This window comes from Sander lucioperca, chromosome 6 (genome assembly GCF_008315115.2).
Source record: "Sander lucioperca isolate FBNREF2018 chromosome 6, SLUC_FBN_1.2, whole genome shotgun sequence".
NCBI lineage: Eukaryota > Metazoa > Chordata > Actinopteri > Perciformes > Percidae > Sander > Sander lucioperca.
This window is the reverse complement of record NC_050178.1, coordinates 12,757,984-12,782,942: the sequence shown is the minus strand read 5'-3', so window position 1 is coordinate 12,782,942 and position 24,959 is coordinate 12,757,984. Positions and strand designations below refer to the sequence as shown.

General features: G+C 41.3%; 1 protein-coding gene across 2 annotated transcripts in view; it reads left to right on the top strand.

The window, feature by feature from the left end:
- LOC116051497 (plexin-A2-like) overlaps positions 1-24,959 on the top strand; it is a 95,952-nt gene that overhangs the window by 27,427 nt on the left and 43,566 nt on the right. For both annotated transcript variants that reach the window (XR_004897563.1, XM_031301964.2), the window contains exons 4-8: positions 8,807-8,941; positions 17,577-17,677; positions 20,222-20,345; positions 21,396-21,549; positions 22,685-22,781. Coding sequence is in view for 1 of the 2 variants with exons in the window: in XM_031301964.2 (XP_031157824.1) it covers positions 8,807-8,941; positions 17,577-17,677; positions 20,222-20,345; positions 21,396-21,549; positions 22,685-22,781 (611 nt within the window). In the remaining variant the exon portion in view is untranslated. The remainder of the gene's footprint in view (positions 1-8,806; positions 8,942-17,576; positions 17,678-20,221; positions 20,346-21,395; positions 21,550-22,684; positions 22,782-24,959) is intronic.

The window sequence follows — 24,959 nt, the reverse complement described above, 5'->3', positions numbered from 1 at the left end:
ATCCAGGCTCCATGCACCATATGGATGAGTCCATCAACGTCTCTCGATAAGGCTACTCCTAGTCCAGATATATAACAGGATATTTCTATCATCACCTGTCACAGTTTTGTTGCCTTAGGTCATTGATTTTAGCTGAGTAATATGACCACCCTAACCCTGTAGGTAGCTCTGGGCTGAATACAAAAGGGGCTTTTACACTTTGTATGCATGCACGCTAATGAGGTGAATCCAGGTAAAAGCCATTATCTCACTGATTCTTATTTAAATCTATTCCAGTCTCAAGGCAGGAGGTGTTGGTAGATACAACTTTCATTGGTGCCGATGGCACAATTTCCCCTCGTTAGCAGTCACATCAAGGTTTTAACCATTTATTGCAACAATAATGAGTTTGGTGGTGTGACAAACAATAAATTCTGAGCAAGTGTGACAAAGACTGTGCCGGAGCTCACAAACCAGAAGGCAGACCCTGAGATACATAACATTTTAATAAACATGAACACACATTGAAAGAAGCTTGGTTAGGTGGAGAGAGTAGAGGTGAATTTGGTACATGTACAAACAAATCTTTGATGCCATTGTCACCGACCAAATCAGTAGCTTTTAGCATTAGAGCTCCCCTGTCAGCTTAGCCACTGTATGTACCTAACAGCTAATGTATTACCTGTTGGGTTACTAAACGACTGCAAAAGCAAGATAAACAATCATGATGCAATAATTCTGTAGCAGACAGGTGGCTGCTGAGCAATAATCGCATAAACGGTGCATTTCTATGCCCTGAAAGAAAAAAATCTTGAACCAGAAAGAGACTGACATCGCTACTGAACTGCACACAGTAAAAAGCAGTGCCATACGGTTGTAGCATTATGAAGAGTTAAGTTATGGCTCACTGATGTGCATTTACAGTAAATGATGAAGTGATCACTTATTTTGGAGAAAAAAAAACAGTGAATCACAGTCAGTGACTACTGACAAGTGACAGTGACTACTGACTGAACTGAACAAAACAACTCAAATCGGTAAAGAGACTCAAAATGTGGTTTGAGTAGATTGTAGTTTGATTTGTAAATAAATGGTTAGTATTATTCGGTTCTAAATCTACCGTATAAGATTACAAACACATTTCCCCAAGTACCATACTCCATTTCACTTTTCCACTTAGGAAGGACAGCAGAATTATGTCTCCATGCTCCTGAATCCTAGCAAGTACAGTAAGTGAGCAGCAAACACACTGTACAATGACATTATACTTTTGCTTACCCTGTGGCAGCCTCAAACACATAACAGGTGTTGAGTGGAATTGATTTTCTGAGGAATAGTTTCAGCAGAGCGCCGTAATACTCAGAAGGACTACAATGGCATACACAGTGCAACCGGATGCTTTCCTGACATAATGAGTGTTAGGACGAGGATTGTGGAACTCAATATCAAGATGTTCTGAGTTTCTACTAATATTTAGAGTGCATTCCATTTCAGAGGGAAATCAATGATGTCATACCTGCCACAAAACAACTGCAGTAATATTTTAATATTTAAAGATTCCATCTCACTCTCCACATGCTGGGGAGGGAGGTCTGTTGGAGAAACGGTCCTTTAACTGAAGCATCACAAATTTGATCCCTGCAGCTGCCTCAACACTGCTTTTGAGTGAGCCACTGATGCCTTTACTGATCAATCACTGTAAGAGAATTAGCTCAGTGCTGGTAAATATAATTGTGAAGGATGCACACGCTGCAATATGAAGGGGGTGCAGTGTTGCTGAACAAAATAAAAACCCACCAGCAGCATAAAGCTTTAGTTAAATACTCTCATGCGCAAATAGTGGATTCATTATGGCTTCTTGAGAGTTGACCCGGTGAGGAAATTCTCCAGTGCACGGCTAAACGACTTGGACTTTTCAAAGTCACGGCTTCTAAGGAGGGAGGGGTGTCAGAAAGTGGAGATTTGGTGATTGAAAGCATAAGAATGGAGATTCAGAGGAGGGGAGGGGCAGCAGCAGAATAGAATTTTCATAACTGCATGAAGGGAGCTGGACCTGAGGGTGAAAGTCTTCAGAGCGGATCGCCATTAGATGTCTCAGTGCAGCTGAAATAGTAAATGGTATTAAGGGAGGCAATTTTGTGATAACACAGAAAGGTAGAAAGGTGTTCATCTCTCTGCTTTTTCTGTCTGCAGTTTTATTTAGCAGCTCCATCTCTTTCTCAAACTGTTTTTGTCCTCACTTCCCTCTCTGTTTTCTTCCTCCTGCTCACTCACATAAAAGGACACACACACAAGAGGACTGTGACTGCATTGCGGTCAGCAAAATGAAGACCATACGGGTGCCATTAATGGTTCCACTGTCCCCCTCCCACTGCTTTTGTTGGTGGGCCATGGGAACCTGACAAACAATGGGAATGATTGGAGGGACAGGGGGGCGTGCGGAGGAGGACAGGAAACAGAGAACAGGAAACCATGTCCTCAAGGAGAGAGAAAAGAAGTGAACATTCAGAGACAGAGGAGACTGTGGTTAAGTTGTAGAAATTGTAGTATGAAAACTTGGAAGCTCGCCATGCAGCTGAAGGTTAGAGCAAACTGAAAATGTTGGCTGCTGCAGCTGGAAGGCTTTTAACAATAACCCTCAAAAACACACATGCATGAACACGCACACAAACGCCATGACCTCTCTTCCGACCCAGTTGGTAATCGCATTAAGTTATGGGCACTTGCCGACATACAGCGTATCTAGTGGCTATGATCAATAGGCTTGGCTTTGTGACTGTACTGTAGTTAATGTGATGGCTGAATGATTAGTCCTGTCCTGTAATACACATCTCCACCTCAGTGACCCCTCCTCCCCTGAACGCTCTTCGTTGTTATCAGCCGCATCAGCTCAGCTCTATCCTTAGCTTCGTCTCATTAGCATTCACAGAGCCGTGATGGGTATATGGGCTAATCAATGCCCGCTCTCCTCGGCTGTCATCCTCTATCGGACCATATGCACAGCCACTCAACCTTAAAAGGTGGCCAGTTGTCTGGCCCTTATGTCGCTGCATGCCCCGTGTCACAATATTGAGTCAAGCCGTTGCCAAAATATGTCTTGCTCACAGTCTGTGTACATTTACTTTATATCTGGTCGTGCATGGATTTTCATTCTGTGCCCCTTACCCAGTGTTAGGGAAGATGTATGTGTGGTTTCCTGCCCAATTGTGACTTATTTACTTTTGGTGTTTTTTTAAGCAAAACACAATACTTTACTGTAATTACGATGTTTGCATACAGGTTGAATCACTGGTTTCCAGCAAAATCCCATGCAAAGACTGAAGAAGACAAGTTTGTTGTTGAATAAATGAACCGACCTCTTTGTGTTTGGTTCAAGTCGGTCAGAGTGGTCTTCAGGGACAGATGAAACCTTGTCAGAGTGGCAGATTGGGAATGATGTGAATGAGTGCTCCATGCCTCCTGGGTCATCATCCATATGTTTAGGTTAGCTGGGTGAATGTGGAGGGCACAGACCAGCTGGCCACATATGGACACACTTTTTTAGATTGCACAGCCATTACCACATAAACATAGTAATCATCTGTTTTACAATGTTTCCCAATCTGCAGCGGAAAAGCAGGGGTTCGGGGACATTTCCATGTATACTTCCTCTCAGCATGAATAAAATCATAGCCTGAAATGAATCTCAAAATCAACCCCATATGTAAATACTCACTGGAGAGACATTTGGGTGAATGTATTGCTCATGCAAGGTCTGGCAGCTTTACAACGGAGCCAACCCGACTCAAGCCAAGTGACATCTAAGAAGTCTGGGTTTTTTGTTTTGTTTTCTTTGGCTCTCACAGGATGAGAGTGCAGCCGAGCATTTAAGATGCAAACCCAGCTACGAGAAAGGGAGGCTGTTTTTGTTAAGAGCACATGGGCTCAGGTTGCATATCTGTTTGTGGAAACCATGCTAATCTGGGTTGTTTATATTCCATTGCAGGTTCTGCAATGGAATTTCAGCAGCAGGAAGACGATGCTATTATTTGCTTAAATATTATTCATGGGTTAAATATATACAGTATATCCTCGTCAGCTGTGAGAAGCTGGGAAGAGAAATTGAAATGAGGAGCTCACTGAGGTCATATGAACATGTGGTATTAATGGCAAATCAGTTCAGTTCTTCTGTTACATGACATGGACCACACAAGAGGAATCTGCTTGAATTTTTAAACAAGGTTTACTGGGTGTTTGGGGAAATATATAGTTGTTCATATTTTTAAATTGACTTTGAACAAAGTGTCCTAACTACTTAAATAAGACCCCATTTACACTTAGTCACTTCATTTCGGTCGGATCAGATAGCTCTTTTGATATGCAATAGCTAGGAACAAATGCAATCAAGAAGCATTCAAGGTGGATTGAAATCCAATTGTCACATTCTAGCTAGATGTTGAAGTGTAAGCGCTTTGTGAAAACACCCACTCACAGGGTCAATGGCAGCTAATTTTAACATATACGATCATACAGAAGGCGCACTGAGCTTTTGTAGTGTATATCTGACCCCTGAACAGTCTAATCCCTAAAATATCTGTAGGTGAGGGAGCGGCGTGAGTGAAAGACTGTAAAGATTATGTAATTTTAGTCTTGTTTTTAGTCCTGTCATTCCCAAATAGGATTCAACAATGTGTTTTTATTTATGGATACCATGGATGTATTATATAAACTGGATACTGGATCCCAATATGGCGCCTATTCAGTTCAATAGAGTTGCTTACCTAGCACATACGCCAAAAAAGTTTCTAAGCTTCTGTGATATGTGGCCCACTGAATATGCGCAATAGTGTTTCTCCCGCTGGCCCCGCCCGCAAGTTCCCGCTCGGCCCATAGAGTTTATATTGTGGTGACGTCACAGGTTTTTAAATCGCTTTTCCCAGCTAGAGGGAAGTTCAACAAATATTATATATGCTATATTTGCTGCAGGGCTAAATGCACTTCCTGGGGGCCTGATAAATACTTATGCATAGCAAGTGAAGATGGGGCCTAATTTGGCTCTATATGGATTGTTGCATATTGAGTGTGTGTTCCTGATATGCAATAATCCATGATAGTGTATTGATCAAACAAGTAATCATGTACATAATTTACAACTACAAATCTAATGAGGGCAACCAACAAAAGAGTCAGTTTGCAGTCTGTTTGCATGCAAGTGTATGTGTCTTTGTTTGCATGCCTGTGTGTGTGTAGGTGGGAATGCGCGTGTGTGTGCAAGTTTGTGTGTCATTTCCTACAAGCAGGCTCATTATAAAACCAATTAAACCCGCCTTACTCCCATTATAGAGCTGTGGGGCTTAAGGAGAGATTGAGGACCTGTTGTACTTCCCAGAGGGCTTCTGCCTGGCCAGCCCTGTTTTAAATGATAAAAAACACTTTTAAATCCACTGAAATCAAACACCACGGATCGGTCATGATGGGTCAGTATTTGTCTGAGCTCATCCCTGCACCCATGGCCCTTAGTCAACCTCATCATCCCCAACTGAAAACACACATGGCTTAGTATCTCTCTGTCTCTAGATGATTGTTCTATTTTATTTTAACATTGTTTCACCACAGAAATGCTTACATGCTCTGCTTTCTATGCTATTTATATAGAATGAAGAGTGTGGGAAACAATAATGTAAACTGGCTCCATTACTGCGTGGGATAGTGTTACGGGAGAGGAGGAATAGGATAAGGAGGAGGTGGAGGAAGAATAGGAGCAAAAGAAGACAGGGCAAGAAAAAGAAACCAGACAATGAGCGAGAGAGAAAGAAGCTTAGCCCTAAAATTTCTATTATAAAAAATAAATCTGTCTATGAAATAACTGTTTCAAAGGATAGCGTGGTGTGTGCACGGTGTCGAGGAAATAACCAATGGGAGAGACAGTCTCTTCTTATGTTCCAGAATCAACAGACCATATCATGTCACTATTGTGCTCATTACTTTAGTGTTTTTGTATGTGAAAGATGACGCCCCATCCTCCTTGTACCCCCCAGTTTGCGCGCGCGCACACACACACACACACACACACACACACACACACACACACACACACACACACACACAGACAGACAGACGCACGCACGCACGCACGCACTTTTTCTCTCTACGTTTTTCATTTTTGGGTGGTGGAGCTGACGGTTGGAGAGGCACAGCTGCCAGGAAGGTGGAGGCGTGATTGATTGATGAAGTTTTGGTGCCCAGGGGATCCAATCATGTAATCAGTTTGTATTGATTGACTGTCCCCATTGAGCGACTGCTGAGGCTCTGCCACCATGTGTGCGAGCTAGACCTGGCACGCATTCAAAATCTTCTGCAGTCAAATATGATTTGGGTGGCGAGGACACCTAAGTTCACGCGTCAGAATGCATGCAGCGAAGACTAGCATGATCGCACTGCAGACGTATCGCAACACTTCCACAATTCTCTGCTCCAATTCCTCATTATCTTGCTTTTATTTCAATTAATACGATTGAGAAATTAATTCAGCTTTACTGTAATTGCATCACATGGTTAATGATCCAATCTCCCTGGAATTTAAATAGGGCTTCAACCTGGGTTTGCATAGCTAATAAGGATTTTTTTCTCTAGCTATCCTGCTTCATTCAGACTTTTCTCCCCCATTTCACATTTCTGACATATTTCGAGTGTCAAATTATCATTACTGTATGATGCAAGGTATTTTTGTGAAATAAAAATTGTAAGGAACATTGCCTAGTCTTTTTGTGGTGCAAAGCTCATTGGGCATGGTTACGCAATATAAACCAAACAAACAAGGAGGTCTTTTTGGTAAGCAGATGAAAAGTTATAACACTAACGGGTAGTTTATTTCAGCAATAATAAAGGGTCTCCCAGCTTACTCACCACATTACATCTTTACAAACAGTTTCACATCCTCACAAGGCTGCCTTTCGACAGCTCCAACATCAGTAAGCCACTTATTACAAAGACAGCCCTGCTTATTTGTTTGCTTCACTGCAACAGCAAATCTTGTTTGTAGGCAGAGGTGGGAGAAGAGAATCGAAAATCCTTCACCAGTGGGCATCTGTTCTCCATGCTTGCATTTAATAAGCGTCAAAAGATTGCTGCCTGAAAGTCATTCTAAAGTCAAATTAAGGCTAAGCTCACTGAACACGTTTCAAAACTCAACTACAGCATCATGGCTGTTAGGCCTCATTCACACTGCCTGTGTCAGCCGTCAGACCGTCCAGCAAAAATGTAGGTCTTTCCATTCATTTTGAATTGGGGTAGTGCGTTTGGGGGGGGAGGCACACTCAAAAAAACGCAGCGGGCCTGCGGCAAAAAGTTGAGACCTCAGCCTTTGGAGAAACGCAACCAAGTAGCCTACAAGAACCTGCTAACTAGAGACTTCTGTAATGTCAAAACAATAAAAATGGACCTACATAACGAAGTTCGTTCACTGCTGGCTACAAGTTAGCAATCAAACACAATAAAGGTTGTCACTTGAATGGCGTTTTGAGCTAACGTTAGCAATCAAACAATCATAGATAGCTAAAACGTTTTTGAAATGATTTCCATCTTCTGTTATTGTTTGTAATGAGAAAAGTTTATTATTTTATGGATTTCACAAATTTCAGTATGACACGTTATGCCGTAAACCGTTTAAATCTGAGCATGCGCAACTCACATCTGCACTCGACTCACATCGGGCAGTGACAGTGGGTGTGAGAATCCCGTACAGTAAACAGGAAACATCACTAACTTTATCGCTGCCACAAGAAAGTTTTAATACATTACAAGGGTAAAAAATGATACACAAGCACTGAACTGGCCTGGAGTTTGTTCAATAGCTGAATGTTTCCTGCAACAACAAAGTACTCGCTGTGTCTCGCTTGTCTCTTTTCTTTCTTTCTCTCTCTCCTGTGAAATAAAGCTGCCTTCAAGTGCGGTTGGAAAGGGTGATCTATAAACCATCTGACGGAAAACAGTAATTGTGAAAAAACAAATCTACTTGTGCTACGTTGGGGGGTTGAATAACACAACAAGACATCACACAAATGGGCAGTTTGTTAAGTGACACTCCCACCGCCGCACAACCCTGCGGCAAATGCAAATGCACCAATTTTTGGTCTGAACATAGCTTAATTTTCTGAACTTACCAGACTGTAGCAGTTCTATTATTTGCCTTTACCCACTTAGTCATTGTTTCCACATTACTGATGATTAGTTATCAAAACTCTCATTGTGTAAATATTTTGCTAAAGCACCAATAGTCAACCCTACAATATTGTTGCAATATATAATGATATTTGATTATCTCCATATCGCTACTGCTCACTATCAGCTTCTCTGTTATTAAGCTACTTGAGTGCTATACTGGAGACGAGTTTATTTACAACTATATGTCTATTTGTCATTATTGAGAAAAATGTAAATGGCTTGTACAAGAGGACATTTCGTACTATGTTGGTGACTTGTGAATAGATATTTTTGCTTCACAATGTACTGAAATGACCAGACGTGTTAGGCATTGCAGCAATCCCCCAAAGTGAATAAAAAAGTTTTATAACCATTTGAAGCAAGAAAGAAAGCTAAAATTGAAATTCAGTCATCAAACTGAAAACATGCTAATGATCTCATTTCTTATAAAGCTGATATTTAAAGAATATTTTCCCTCAAAAAGGAAAGTGGCAGCTCGCATACAGATGCAAAAGGAAGCGTACTAGGCATACTAAATTGATACACAGTCAACAACAGATGCCACTCTACTAAAGTATAGTAACTATTAGTCACTGTGTCCTGCAGCTAGAATTCACTGTCTCTGTATTCGTCTGTGTCTCTACAGATCAGAGTGGACGGTCTTCTGGAGGGAGGAGTGCTGTACGAGACAGTGACCGTGATGAAGGATAGCAGCCCCATCCTCCGGGACATGGCCTTCTCCCTGGACAGGAACTCTCTCTATGTCATGTCTGACAATCAGGTGAGGAAACACCCTCATTTTGCTGCTGCTGTCAGGAGAAACGCTAAGCTGAAGAGTGATGTAGTGAGTAGCGAGACGGTCCTTCAGCTGAAAGCCCCCCCGAGTTCATGCCCCTGTGACAGCGAGCGTTCGCTATGCTGACACGTCCTTGAGCAAGAAACTGTATATGTAGTGTATTTTATGTGTATTTTATTTTGGCATTTCTGTTTTTACTGTGATGGCGAGAGAGACAGACAGGAAAGGCTGGGGAGAGAGAGGGAATGACATGCAGCAAAGGGCCCTGGTAGTTTTACTTGACTTGAAAAAGGTACAGTATGGGAACATTTGTGCCATTGGGTTAATGAAAATTGTACAAGCAAACACTAAATATAGTATTTACATGTGTATATAGATACAAAAAATAATTCAATAAGTCATAAGTCAATCCTATTTTCTGAGGATTTGATTGGATCCGGTTTATCAGGATATTGCAAAAAGAAATGTTTGGCTTTTTTCTGCACAAATACCAGCTTTACAGTTAGCCTTATTATTGTATATGGCTCAGGAATTAGCAGCAAACAGTTTAAAATCAAAAACATTAATTTATGTTAAATGATAAATTAATGCCATTTATTTGGAATCCGACCAGATAATTATGACTTATCCCCAATCTCCAATGTGGCAACTCCCAAACATTCACAAACTGCATGTCTACAGTAGGGATTGTTAAATATGCAGGCTGTGTGTAAGGGGATGGACCACTGTTCTAATTACTTATCCATGCGAATCGACTTACAGTGCATGCATCTTTTGTACATGAGACACACACACACACACACACACACACACACACACACACACACACACACACACACACACACACACGCACACACCATAAAAAACCATTAGGGGCTTTTTTTCTGTGTGGCTGTATACCCCCTCTCGTCTCCTCCTCACTTGGCCCGGCATCACAGAGGCGAGCAGTTGTTGTTGTTGTTGGACGTTATTCTCTGCACTCATTGGAGATAAGAGTGAACAGTGGTAATCACTTTCAACTCCCATCAAGTGATTATTTTGGCGCAGCTGCATGGCACTGTGAAATGGGATTAGGTGTCAGTGCGGCCAAAAAAAACAAAAGAAAGAGCCCCTATCACTGCTCCCAGTTGTCTTCTGACTGCTGGAATGTGATGAGCCAGAGTCACAGGACAGACAGGCAAAGGGCATTGGCGTGATTGCAGTTGTGTCAGTTATTTCCGAGTAACTCCAAAACTATTTTCTGGAAGCTTGAAAGACAGTCCGAAAATCTATAAAAGCATTAAGATTACAAAACAAGGGATGTCATCTGAAGAGCGAGGCAGAATAGAGACACTATTGTGTTGGGTACTGTCTTCTAAAACAAATCAAGGCAGCTCTGCCTTCTGTGTGATAGACTGGAAGAGACAGAACATCACTTATTGATGAGCTCTGGTCGTTCAAGGAGACACATGCTTCCTTCAAGGAGATAGCCGGCTACTCTCTTCACTCCGCCTCCGGTGACACATAATAACCGAGCAAAAACTAAAACGCAGCTTGGCCAGGCATTTTCTTTCAATATTAGAACAGCTTTGGCTTTGTAGCACTAAGGCGCTCGGAGCAAAGTAAAGCCTTCCTCTTTCCGTCTCCCTCTCCATCTTTGCTCGGCTCGAGTGTGGAATCCCCCAGGGAGAGGGCTTCACTCACAGATTTCCCACATTTTCTAGTAGATCCCAGAGATGAGAGATTTTCTGATTCCTGGGAGCCAAACAATACAGGAATGATGTGGAATGAGGAGCGAGGCACAGACAGATTTGGCTGAGATCAGCCGACCCTTGTGGAATAACAATGAGCCTCTCTGTCTCCTGCCGAGTGAAACACGCAGGGTTAGCATGATGATGAAGAGTGAGGAGAGAAAAGAGGGAATACGTGTGTGTGTGTGTGTGTGTGTGTGTGTGTGTGTGTGTGTGTGTGTGTGTGTGTGTGTGTGTGGATACTTGTGCTTGTGTCTGTGTCCGCACCAAAACACCATTTGGGAACCATTATTGATATGAAAGAAAACAGCAGTTAATCTTTTTTCCTCACTGTGTGCCTTTAGTTTGATGATTTCTGAGAATAGAAATGCTCAGTATCCAAACACGCAATAACCTCACTGAATGTCACTCGTCTGTCTGTGAAATGATGGCTGAAGGCTTTAAACCTTAGAGAAAAGGGGAAACTGCTGCAGGGTTTTTTCCAGGGAAATCTCTCAAGGTGCCACTCTGTAAAATGTAGAATAATTGTTTGAAATCCCACCAATCCACTTCTTTGTTTCTCTCTAGCGCTCTCTGTCTGTCTTCCCCCCTCTCACCTGTAGGTAAGAGTGCTGTACAGCACTGGTTTCCAACTTTTTTTCAACCGACATAACTCCACAGCTCTATCAGATGAGCTCAAGCACCCGTTTACCAACACCATCCGTCATGTTCCAAATGCGCTCATTTGAATGGATTTTAAACTGGATGTTATACTATTAATTAGGTTCAGTCAAGTTTATATTGAACAACAGACAATGAACATTATGACCATTTATCAGCACTTTTAACTATATTTTAACTTATCTGCTCACTTGCTAACTAATTTTGACTTAACTTAACTCTGAATCCCAGCAGATGGTGTTCAGGTGTTATTTGACCCGGGTTGGTGGGAGGTGTAGCTGGTAGTTTACTGGTTATTGCGACAATACATATAACCTACTAAAGATCGGCCCCACACCAATTTGTAATCCTATTTGTTGTTGATTTTTACAGAAACATCTGTATTTCTAAATAAAATCTTCTAATTCTTTAAAATTAGCTACTATTTCCATATACACCCATTGGCAACTCATACCTCATGGGTACACATACCCGTGGTTGGGAATCACAGCTGTACAGCATGTGCACTTACTGTAACAGGCTTTGAGAAAGTGAAAAAAGTTAATGTAACATGGCACATGTGTGGATATATTATCTTCAGACTGAAGCTACTGTCTATAAACTGATCTAGGTAACTGCATGTTAATACAGTCAGTAATGCTTGAAATTCTACAATTGTAGAATTAATTTCTAAAATGTCACATATCTGTCATTTTTTATGGCTTGTGCTGTGCAGTTCACAAATAGCCTTAGGTTACATTTTCTTTCATTCATGAGTTTTATAGTGATTTTCTTTTTCTTTCTTTTTTTAATTTTAGGAAACTACTCATTGATTTTTCTAATGCTGAATAATACAATCGGGTCTAACAATTCAGAATCATATATTTTCTTGCAGAGTACCACAAAACAAAAAATCTTGGATATGACCGGATAACCCATGACCGTTAGTATCACGTGATGGCTGTGGATTTGCCAGAGCCAGGCGGAGGATGTATAGGATGATAGCAGTGTAGGGGTCTAAAAGCCTGCATGCTCATCTGACAGCATTCGTAAAGTTCAAGTAAATCCGGATGAAAGTGTTAAAGCGATAGTGAACTGATAAGATAATAAGAATGAGCATTAGTGTGAGGGCATCCCAGATGTTGTGAAAAGATAAGGATTTTGTAATTGCCAAAGCTGGAAAAGTGGACGTGATCATCCAACTCTGCCATGATACAACGCGTGATCAGCCAGACTGAGATTCCTCCTCTCGGGAGCGTGGGGATTTCATTGGGTCTCTGCGTTTGCTTTAAAAGATCAGTTTCTCCTGAAGAAATGATCTCAGAGAAGACAAGACAAACAGAAGCTTGATGAGCAAATACTACTGATAATGAATGACTAATGAGGAATCTAAAGTACATAGGACATAAACTGAGAATGAAGGCTTAATTTAGTGATCCACGATTGTAGAAAGATGATAGATCAGTTTACTGTAGATTATACTGTGAAGTTAAACTCATCACTACAATATGAACTTTCAACGAAAAACATTCCACAATAAAATATCTTGATCCAACACATTCTCTCCCCCCCCCCCCTCCAATTAGTCACATACTGACACTTGGTCAGGACCCCGTTAGCGTAATTTTTTAAATGTGCTGGGTAGTCCGATAGACTTCGACACCTGGTTAAGATTAGGCAACCAAACTACTTGGTTAGGTTTAGGAAAAGATCATGATTTGGGTTAAAATAAGTAAGTTTGTTATGTTACTTAAGTTATGTACATAAGTTAAGCATGTTCTGTATGTGGTGTAAGTTAAGTACGTTACGTGAGTTAACTTACGTACTCAAGTTAAAATAAGTATATGTTGACTTTTGGTTTCACACAGGACACAAACAGCGGTCTCCTTGGTGAAACTCCTGTGTTTGTTTGACCCATTCATCCACGCCGACCTCCTCCCTACATGGACTTTGTCTCCTAATACTACGTCACCTAACTTACTTTTACTCCTGTCATAATTACTACAGCCACTGCAGGCAGCCCTGCATGTGCAAATCTGACACTAGAGCGGTACGTGGAGGGTCACACTTTGATGCGTAGGGCCACTGACTAAGCATCCGTGTGTGACAAGTTGGGAGGGAGAACAGGTGTGCTAGATCAACTCCTGTGTATCATTACATTTATAAGATATATTATATGGTGACTGTCATTGGGCTGGACACTAAAAGAAACACCTGCACAACAGTAGGTTCCATGGCTCAATGCAGTCTCTCATTTAGCATTTCATTTACCTTTCTTTCTTGTGGTTTACTATCCATATTCTATTGTATTCATACTTGATATTTGAAGTTGAACCCTTAGTGACCTGAACAAAGTTCAACAACTATTAAGTTGTTAGCATACCTAAAACTATCTCACTTGAAAATTCACCATTGCAGCAGTGTGGGTACTTGTAACTATTGGTTTCTGCTTTGCCCATAATACCCACCAGAGCTCAATATAATGTAATACAAAAAAAAAATACTTTTTAGCTGTAATCTCTGCTGTCTAAAAAGGTCTACAGCCAAGTTTGGACTAGTAGTGACGTGATGGTCAGGGCTTGTGGAAAATTGTGTTCATTAAAGGCAGCTTAAAGGCTGGATTATTAGTAATTTGCATTAATACAAATGTCAATGTGATTTGGACTGCTACCTTTGTCAGAGAGGATTTGATTCAACCCTAATTCTTTAGGCCATAGTTTGTCATATTTAGTGTTTTATTAAGATCTACAAATTGCCTAGTGGGTAAGACCCATATAACCGGAGAGTCCCCAGTTCGATTTGGGCCGGGGACCTTTGTTACATGTTTTATGACGCTTCTGACCTGTACTTGAACTGTCGCTATCCAATAAAGGCAAAATACTATAACATCACCTTAAACCAACGTGAAAAAATATAATGCATGCTGATGCTAATTCACATGCTGAGCTGCGATGCTTTTTAGACCTTGTGAACATAAAACCTGAGGTCATGTCTTTTGATTTCATTTGGATTCAACACAGCGCGTTCCTGCTCAGGCCAGTTCCACTAAACAAATCAACGCAGATGTGCAGCGAGAGCGTCACATTTGATTCTTCGTGGAAAGCAGAAGATCCATAGCTCTCCCCTTGTAAAGGTCACGCTGCCTAACGGCCACGGACCAACTTTGTTAGTTTAGACGAGCTCCAGCCCACAACAATTCATGGATTATTCCCACTGCGTCAGATATGGACTTAGAACCTCAGCCCCTCCCACACTACAAAATCATTTTGCTAATGGAATGCACCGAATGGGTTCTGAACTGCTGGGGGAAAAAAGAGAAAGTTCTTTCATAGGGCGCTGCAGATAATCCATTTTGCCAACACAGACCTGAGAGAGCACCCACTTATGCTATCAGGAGCCCCAGAGACACTCTAATCCATAATCCACTCTTCATTTGTGATTGCTTACATCAGGAAATTGCTTGCATCATACGTCCAGACATTGAATAATAACAAAGTATAAAATAACCGGGTGCAGCTCCAAACCTGGTTTTGTATGCAGGGGTGGTGCTGGCCGTGTGACAGCAGTGCCTCTCACAGCAGCTAATGGAGAGCTTATGCTTTGCCAGACATTCATGCATGGAAGTGGCAGCAGTAGCAGAGTGTATGGCTGCCTGTCTGTCAGTGTGTGTGTGTGTGTGTGTGTGTGTGTGTGTGTAAAATAGCAGCATAAACCTACACTGCGTGCTAACAGTGTAATTACTATTGCGGAGTCTACAAGTCGTCATGCTTTACCAATGCAAGAACATCTTTTATGATTTTTTAAAAGAAAAGTTAAATAAGAATGTTGCTGCAAAAATGCTTCTCTAATAGTTGTAGTGTCACATCATGTGCTTTCTGACATCTGAGAAAAAAGAAAAAAAATCTGAAAATTCCTCATGTGGGCAGAACCACAATGCTGCATGTTGCAAATTGGTGTCAAAGTCGTTTTCCTCGGAGATATTCCACAGTGTGAGCTGTGATGAGGCTTCCATATATTGCAGAATAGACAACATGATGAAATGGTCTCTCCTCATCAGAACTGCTTATTATTTATCAAAATGTTTTGGTGGCACGCTTTTGTTGACCTTATTTCCAGTCAATGGCAGCCATTTTTTTTTTTTTTTTTACATTTGTCACACTAAGATTTGGAAATCTTTAATCAGAAGAATGACATTTGCATTAACATTTTATACAGTACATAACATTATTTACATTTAAATCAGAAGGCCTCTGTACAGTAGTATTATTTAAACATGTGCAGGTCAAACAAAGTAAAAGTGAATTTTACTTCATCTACCATAGTTCTCTTTGGATTATGTGTGGGATTCGCTGGATTTTGGATGAAATTGATTATATACACATAGGCTACAGTATATAGTAGCTTTCCTAGTTAGTCCTCTGAAATATATGTATATTTTATCTCTTCTCAGGATATAACTGCATATTTATTGCAATTTTTAAGATGGACTAAGGGCGTTTTCACACCTGAAAGTCCGAACCAAGGTCCGGACCAAGGTTCCTGTTTTTGTTACATTGTATACATTTGATCCGGTAAGTTTTGGTTTCACACTGCAGTTATGCAAGCGCACTAAAGATCTATACATGACAAAACTACGTCCTGCCGTCATCACATACGTGAGCTGCGTCTCCAGATACTTATAATTGATTGGTTTGTAGACGGGCTTCCTCGTCCTCTCGTATCCTCTCTCTGTGTCGGAGTTTTTTCAACTGACTGCTGCTCTCCCCTACTGCCGCGGCTCTTTTTGTTTTGTTGTGATGTTGAGAAGCAAGACACGGGAACTTTCTTTCTGGAGAATTTCTTCAGAGACAAATGGAAACCTACACTGTACGTTTACTACCACTTAACAAATAAACTGCTGATGTATGTAGCCGACAGCTGTCTGCTCTGAGCGCATTCACCGTCACTCTCTCATGTAGCCTACACACTAAGCACCGAGCTATTCCTTAAAGGAGCTATTCCCCGGTCTTGTAACACAAGGAGAGCCTGCCAGAGCTTCTTGTATTTGGTCCGAAAGTCCGAACCATCCAAAAAATGCTTTCACACTATAAACGAACCGGACCATGGTTCAGTTTGGTCCGGACCGAGACCATCTCTTTTTATCGGACCAAAATTTGGTCTTTTGATCCGGACCGTGGTCCGGGGGAGGTTTCACACCTGTAATTTTGGTTCGGATCAAACTAAAAAGTCCAAAAGTCCGGACCAAATGAGGTATGTGTGAAAACGCCCTAAGGCTGCGTGTGGAATGTGACTTTTGTACGTCTACACAATGCTGTGAGTGGGGCATAGAGTCCTCTGTATCAAACCTGTGATTGAGTCTGCTCACTCTTCTTCAGCAGACAATATTTAAACAAATACCAAGTAGGTAAGTAATCGTCTTGGCTATAAAATACTAGAAAATAGCCCAATTTCCAAAGCCCTAGGTGGCATCTTCAAATGCCGTTTTAAAAAAATAAATCAGAACAGTCCAAAACCAAAACAAAGAAGATATTCAAGTTACACTGATATAAGACAAAGATTAGAAGCAAAACTTCACATCGGAATAGCTGTAAAATTCAGTTTTGCTTAAAAAATGACTGAAATGATTAATTGATTGTCAAAATAGTTGCCAATTAAGAAGTTTTTTTTTTTATTGATAAAACCATAGTTACTTTAGAAACAGAGTATAGGACTTCAGTCTCACTTTATTATATATATATATCAGAACAGATATGGGAGAAGATCAGGGAAACAGACTCACATGTTGTATATATATATATATATATATATATATATATATATATATATATATGTGCTTATCAAACAACTGCATGAATGTGGCAGGACAGAAAGGTAGTTGTACAGTGGTGAATTAACCATGTTAAATTCTGGAAGCTACAATAACCCAAAATCTAGATTCAGATCCATTAACCAGATCTATTCAGGGAACCCTAACCCTTTGGGACACTGGTTCAACTCTCTCAATTCCAGCCAGAGACTTTTGTTGCATGTCATAAACCTTCTCTCTCTTCCTGTGTTTCCTGTTTGCATCTACACTATACAGTGAAAGTGAAAATGTGAGAAAAAAAACTATCTTGAAAATTAAGATTGTATGATATGTACACAACAAAAGGACCAAATCGGGCTTCCTTTTCTCAATTCAGCTGCCGCTGTCCATACATTTTCCTTGCGTGCTACACATTTTAACCCTCCCTGTCCTTCCTCTGGTTTAGGTGGCCCAGGTCCCCGTGGAGGCCTGTGAGCAGTACGGTACATGTGCTGAGTGCCTGAGCTCTGGGGACCCCCACTGTGGCTGGTGTGTCCTGTACAACATGTGAGTCTGTTTCCCTGATCTTCTCCCATGCTCACTTACACACATCACAGCCGAGGGATTAAAACCACAACATAACTGTTTATCAAACAGCTCGTAGAAAGCCATAAATAAGGCTAAGCACATGCTCATGTGATTTAATATAACAGAGATATTGTGCTCCCTGGAGGTCACTATTATCAACAGCTGGCGGGACAAACGGAAAACCAGGAAGTGGTTGTTGGATAGTGTGATCCCTCTTAAATAGCGCTATTCAGGACAGCAGAAACTACACGCCCACCAGATTTTATTGTCTGTCAGGCGGGAGGACGACTGGTGTTAATGGTGGAGGGATTAGCCTGTCAGTCCAACTGCACCTCTACATACCCGGGGAACATTTTGGACCTGACAGAGCAAGCTTATCTCTTCCATTTTAATTATCTGACCCCCGGGTTAGCTTGCATTATACCTCGATATGGAGCAGAGGGGAATCGTGAGATTAAAACGCTGTGTTTCTGAACCAGGCGCTGTGTTTGAAGCTGACCTCAGCTGGGGATTTACCTGTGTCATCATATGACGTCTGCATTTCGGCGAGCAATATCTTGACGATGATCAGCATTATTTAAATTGCAGTTCTCAGTGTATCGCCAGTGAAGTGATAGGAAACATTTTTGTTTCTTCTTAATCCAAATTACCTCATTAAGCAGTTGTTTTTCCTTTTTTTCCCTAAGTGCTGACTTTGTCGGCAAGACCCATTACGCTGCTTATTTAAGTTAATGCCTTTCACTTATCAGTGAACAGATAGGCTGGTGCTCCCTCAAGTAAGCCCAAAGTCAATCATGATCCCTCACATTGCAGAAGGAGGCTACTTTATTATTCTGTCTATTTAATCCTGATTGGGGTCTTTTTCTAGCCTCTGAATGACTCTCACCGAGGGTCTCTCACCCCTGGCATGGTGCACCAAAGCACCTATCTGTGTGTGTGTGTGTGTGTGTCTGTGGGGGGGGGGCGTAGCTCAACAGGCACAAAGCTTGACAAAAATGGAACAAATGGCTCCATCAGACAAAACGTGGTGAATGAAAGAAGCAAAACAAAAGGCAATGAAAAACATCTGACATGAAAGGTGTCCTTTTTTTCAGAGCCACTTCAGTTGATGAGCGATCAGAAGGTGACTGTCTATACTCCTGTGGCTCTAGTCTGCCTCAAGGAGCCCAGCCAGCATCAGCTCTCACAGCGTTTCCATTCCGCCTTTATATTGTGTTGTAATTACAGCAGAGGCCTCGGTGCTCTTTGAGCTCTCTCAGGAGGTGCCACCCCCATAGCAGCATCTCATAGTGTATTAAGTACTCTCTCCCCTTGCTGTGCGCATTACACATTTAAAAGAAAGAAATGATAGTGTACAGCCAAAATACTCTGAGTTTGCGAATTTAACTCTACAGCTGAGAGACTCTTGTTCTTTTTAATGCCTGTTGCTATCTGAGTCTGCACAAACCTAACTCATATAAGGCATCTTTCAAATAAATCAGTATCAATACATACAACCACATTAAAACAATCTCATCAACAAATCCCCATTTTTGAAACTGGAAAAATTGCTCAACGTTTCAAAAATCCTTTCTACTACCCCTTGCCATAACTTTGAATGTACTTTTACTTACACTTCTCTCTTACAAGATTTTTTTAAGGTCGCACTATGGTGTCGACCCCTTCACTTCTTACTTTTAATTGCCTGTTGGGATCTTGGAGCTAAAGCTTATTCTACTGGTGCACTCGGTGTAATGTGCTCTGCAGAAAAGCACAGTAAAAATGTAAAGGTAGGAATCTGACCGAGCTGACTGAAAGCCATGTACAGGAGATGACCATGACCAAAAACAATCTAAACATGGACAATCTTATTTTGTGGTCAAGGTAAAAAAGAAAAGTGTTACACAGCTTTAGAAATTAATGTGTTATCTAATATATGTCCATATTTTATAATTAGATTCAGGGAGCACTTTTTGATCACTACAGATGTAACCTCAGCTTTGATTCAGACAAGACATTCACTAATAGCTTTACTTTCATGCTGTTGATGTACAAATTTAACAATACTGTTACAGCCATGCTAACAAGCTGATGTTTAACAGGTATAATGTTTACCGTGTTCACCATCTTGGTTTAACATCAGCATGCTAACATTTGCTCATTAGCACTAAGCACAAAGTAAAGCAGTGGCTGATGGGAATGCCATTAGTTTTGCAGTTTTTTTTGACAACTGAAATTTTGACTTGATAATGGCGCAAGATGAAATGTCACCAAAATAATTGAAATTCATCCAGAAAATGTACCAAATTTCATGACAATCCATCCAATAGTTGAGATATTTCACTCAAAACTGCAAATGTGAACCTCATGGTGGCGCCAGAGGGAAAGGCACAGGATCAGCATTCAGTCAGTAGGATTCATCCTCTGGGCACCATGCATGTCTGCACAAACTTTATACATCCAGTAGTTGTCGAGATATTTCAGTATGTAATTCATCACTAAACATGCTGCACTGTTACTAGTAACTTTTTTAATGCTCCACAGGTGCTCGAGGAGGGATCTGTGTCTGAGGGCGGAGGAGACATTCCGTTTCGCCACGGACATTGACCGCTGTGTGAAGGTTATCGCTCACCCAGACAGCATGGCTGTCTCAGCACATAGTGTCCCTGTGAGTCTGGTTATCATTACACCAATCCCACTGCACAATGTTTATGAGCAATCACTGAGAGTAGCCTTGTACAACCACATGTACAGTAAGTACAAGCAGAGAAGATTGAATCTCCCTGTAGGACACTCACTCTATTTATTTTGGTTCAAACACATGTACTGTGGGGACAAATGTTCAAAAAAAGGTGGGAGTTGTTTTTGCGGCTGTGAGCTACTGTGTCAGCATCTCTGATGCATCTGCGAAAAGGTTGATTATATTTCCTAAAAGCTTAATTCAACTGTTTTCATACAGTAGCCAAGAGCACAGCGGAGGCAAGTACAGTAGGAGCTATGGGTTATTTTAAGGGAATTGTTTGACATTTAGGGAAATACACTTAACTGGCTTTCTTGCCGAGAGTTAAATGATTTATACCACTCTCTATCTGTCTGTTAAATATGCTGCTGGAGCCAACAGCTGGCTAGCTTAGCTTTGCACAAAGAAACAGCGGAAGAGGCTAGCCTGGCACTGTCCAAACATACTACTAGCCTACTAGCACCTCTTGAGCTCACTAATTAACATTTTATTTCTCGTTTGTTTAATCCTTACAAAAACACAAGTGTAAAAACAACAGATTAAGGGGCTTGTCTGCCAGACTATTTCTTGGCCAGGAGCAGTAACTTCCTAGAGTAAATTTAGTCGTTTTTACAGTTCGGCCTCGATATGGATTATACAAACAAGATTTAATGTATTAATTACTGAGTTTAAGAAGTGCTGATAGGCATATTGTGTTGCCTTTGGACAGAGACAAATGCAACAAAATGCAGCTTCTCCTTGTTTCTAGTATTGGAACAGGGAGTGCTAAGCTAACCACCTTCTAGCTCCGGCTTCATATTTAACAGTTAGATATAAGTGTGCCAAGAAAACAAATAAGCATATTTCCCCAAATGTTGAACTATTTCTTTAACCCTTTGATAATTACATTTTACTTTGAAAGCACTGTCACAGTATTCACCATGTGCCAATGCACAAAGTTCAGCACATTAAATCTTCTCCCTCTCCTATTCTTTTAAGCTTCTGCTGGAGGTGAATAATGTTCCAGACCTTTCTGCTGGAATCACCTGCTCATTTGGCCAGCAGGCCCAAGTGGAGGGTCACGTCAATGGGAACAGGGTTATGTGTCTGTCCCCGGCTGGGAAGGAGGTCCCTCAGATACCAGAAGGACAAGGTGAGCTCAGATATCATGTATCAAAACAAACGGATAAAAAAAATAAAGTTATATACATCTTAAAGGTCCTATGACATGTTGCTTTTTGGATGCTTTTATATAGGCCTTAGTGGTCCCCTAATACTGTATCTGAAGTCTCTTTCCCGAAATTCAGCCTTGGTGCAGAATTACAGCCGCTAGAGCCAGTCCCACAATGAGCTTTCCTTAGTATGTGCCATTTCTGTGTCTGTAGCTATTGAGGAGGAGAGGGGGGGGCAAGGTGGAGGGTGGGGGTGTGGCCTTGACCAACTGCCACTTTGCTTGTTTGCAAGCCATGATGTCTCTCTCTTTCTCATTGGTGGGCCAAATTCTCTGGGCGGGCAAGGAAGAGAAAGGTGAGGTAACCTTGCTCCTTATGACCTCATAAGGAGGAGATTCCAGATTGGGCCATCTTAGCTTTCATTTTCTCAAAGGCAGAGCAGGATACCAGGGCTCGGTTTACACCTATAGCCATTTCTAGCCACTGGGGGACCATAGGCAGGCTGGGGGAACTCATATTAATGTTAAAAAACCTCATAAAGTGAAATTTTCATGCCATGGGAACTTTAAATATACAGAGTAATGGTGATGCCAATGTCAGGTGAAAAACTAAGAATACCAATATTCCAGACACAAGAAACAGCCGTCTTTTCAGATGGACCACCTTGCATTTTTTGTTTATCCAAAGAGTTTGATAAGTACCAAGGAGCAGTAGAATTTTCTCAGAGCATACACAGTAATCCTTCAATTGAAGTTTCTGACTGAAGGCATTCCTACGACAACAGCAACGTGCCCTTGCAGTGACGTAGACTCCAGGTGGCTCTTTACAGAAGTGTGATAAAAGTATTAACATTTGTTTTCTCAATTTGACCTCCTCTTTTCGTTCACTGTTTTTGTTCTTTGACCCATCTTTTTCATCTCTCTCTTACTCTCTCCCTCTTTCTCTTTCTCTCTCTCTCTCTCTCTCTCTCTCTCTCTCTCTCTCTCTCTCTCTCTCTCTCTCTCTCTCTCTCTCTCTGTCTCTTTTTCCCGTTGTTCTCTCTCTGTCATCGACTCTCCCGCATATTTTTAATTCCCTCTTTCCGTCCTTTCACTCATTATGCTCTCTCTCTCTCAGACTGGGCTGGCATAGAGCTTCGTCTGAACTCAAAGGAGACGGGTCAAATGGTTGCCAGCACAGAGGTGAAGTTCTACAACTGCAGCACCCATCAAACGTGAGTCCAGCTGCCACCGCCAAGCCCCTCCCTCCCTCCCTCCCCCCCCACACACACACACACACACACACACACTTTGATTTGTTCAATAGATGGAGGAGCACGACTTAATTTAGGGCAATGATGTACTGATGCTCACAATTCCACTTAAGATTGGGCTGTTAGATAACCTCTGAGTTCAATTTATCTGTCAGGTTTCATTTAAATCAACATGATGCATTTACCATGGCCTGTTTGTTTCGACTTTGTTTAAACTGGTTTGTGGGCTTACTGCTTATGGCTTTAAATACAAATAGCTACAGTTTTTCTATCAGTTACTGAAAAATACCCAATGATCTTTATTTTTTTTTTAATTCCTGAAGCATATGCTCTTTTAATGCAATACCTTATTCATAGTCCCACCTAGAAACTGCCTAGTAGACCTGCAGTGTTCGTAATAGAGCAGTTTTACTGGTGTAACTGAGTGTGCTTCGCTGTATAGGCCAGCAGTCCCCGAGGCCCCCTGAATAGATAAGCAGTAGACTCAAACACACACACTCCTTTCTTCCTTGACTTTGTCCCAAGTGGCCCCACCAGAGAATTGTTTGTGTTGAGCATTTTTGGATTTTTAGCCTTGCTCTGGTGCCTTGAGGGGGGATAAAATAATGTAAATTAAAGAGGACTTTAATTTAAATACTCATCTGTTTTGTCTTACCAATATAAGCTCTTTCTGACTGGGCAGGGAAGCTGCTTTGACTTTGAGCCATTATGCTAATGTCAACTGTATTTATCGTAAAACTATGACTGAGTGTTTCTCTATCTAAATAGCAATTACAAACATTGCTACAAAGGTGGATCTTATTAGGATGAATGTCAATTAGCAGCATTTGTCAGCTTTAAAAGATGTCTGATAATCAGCAACGTAATGAGTTGCGCAGTTAACAAATCTCCAAAAAGGTAAAATGACACAATGTTGAATTAGTTTCTTGAAAGACATTTATCGTGAAATTATTACTTTTTCATCCACATTCTGAACAGTACAGTAAGATGAGAGAGGGAAAGAAACACTTTCTCTCTATTTTGAGGCTACTGAGAGTTGGACCAATCTTTAAAGGTAATATGTGGGATTTGCAAAAAATCCTTGTTATTAATGACACTGGTTAGGTGAACTGCAGTCAGCATCCTGTTCCTTGCTCTCGCGCACATTCCCGCACTCCGTAGGTAAGAGTAAGCATCCTGGGCATCGGCCAAAACAGTCACATGAAGCTAAGGTTAGCCAGCTAGCTGTATCTTAGCTGCGTGGCATGGATCTAGCGTTGGTTGCTTCGTAACATTAGCTGATAAACTTATTTGAAAATGGCAAGCTTACAAATTTACCAGTCAGATCAGCCCCAGGAGTCTGGATGAATTAGCTGACGTTATACACTCAAGACAGTACTAGCTATGTTAGCTAGCTAGCAGTTCGTCCGCGTTAGCAACCAAGCTAACATTAGCCAACTAAAACCACAATATCACAATATATTTCGCATGCTTTGCATGTAACGTTACTTGTCTAATAGAAAGAAAGCTAGCTCTGAGTCAGTTTTGATCCTCAAAACCAAACAAAGTTCCCTATTGAATGGTTTATTCATAGCCAAACCCTGGAAATTAGCTCACAGTGGATGGATATACATGTCACCTATTCTTTGACTGTGACATGAATGCCCTAATATAACCATATTAAGCCATTAGAGAGTAACAGTTGGAAGCTCATCACATCCGCCCCACACCAATACGGCCTTCATTAGCTGCAGAGTGACCCTGTGAACTCCTGTGATTAATATTTCAAACCAAACACACTCCTAACCCAGCACCACCTCCTCCACCATCACATCACCCTCCATAATTAATTATCCAGTGTTTGCAGCTCCCTGCCAGTCCGGTTCTATTAATACCCAACCCCCTAAATTCACTCACACACACACACACACACACACACACACACACACACACACACACACACACACACACACACACACACACACACACACACAATTTTATATCCATACTGGCCCTAGGCAGCTAATTAATATAAAATTGTAATGGCGCTGCACTACATTTATTGCCATTTGTAGCTTGCTATGAGTATTGGAGTGCTGCTAGTGTTTTATAGTTTCCTCATGGTTTCATCTTATTGCATGACCAAATTCAGGAGAATAG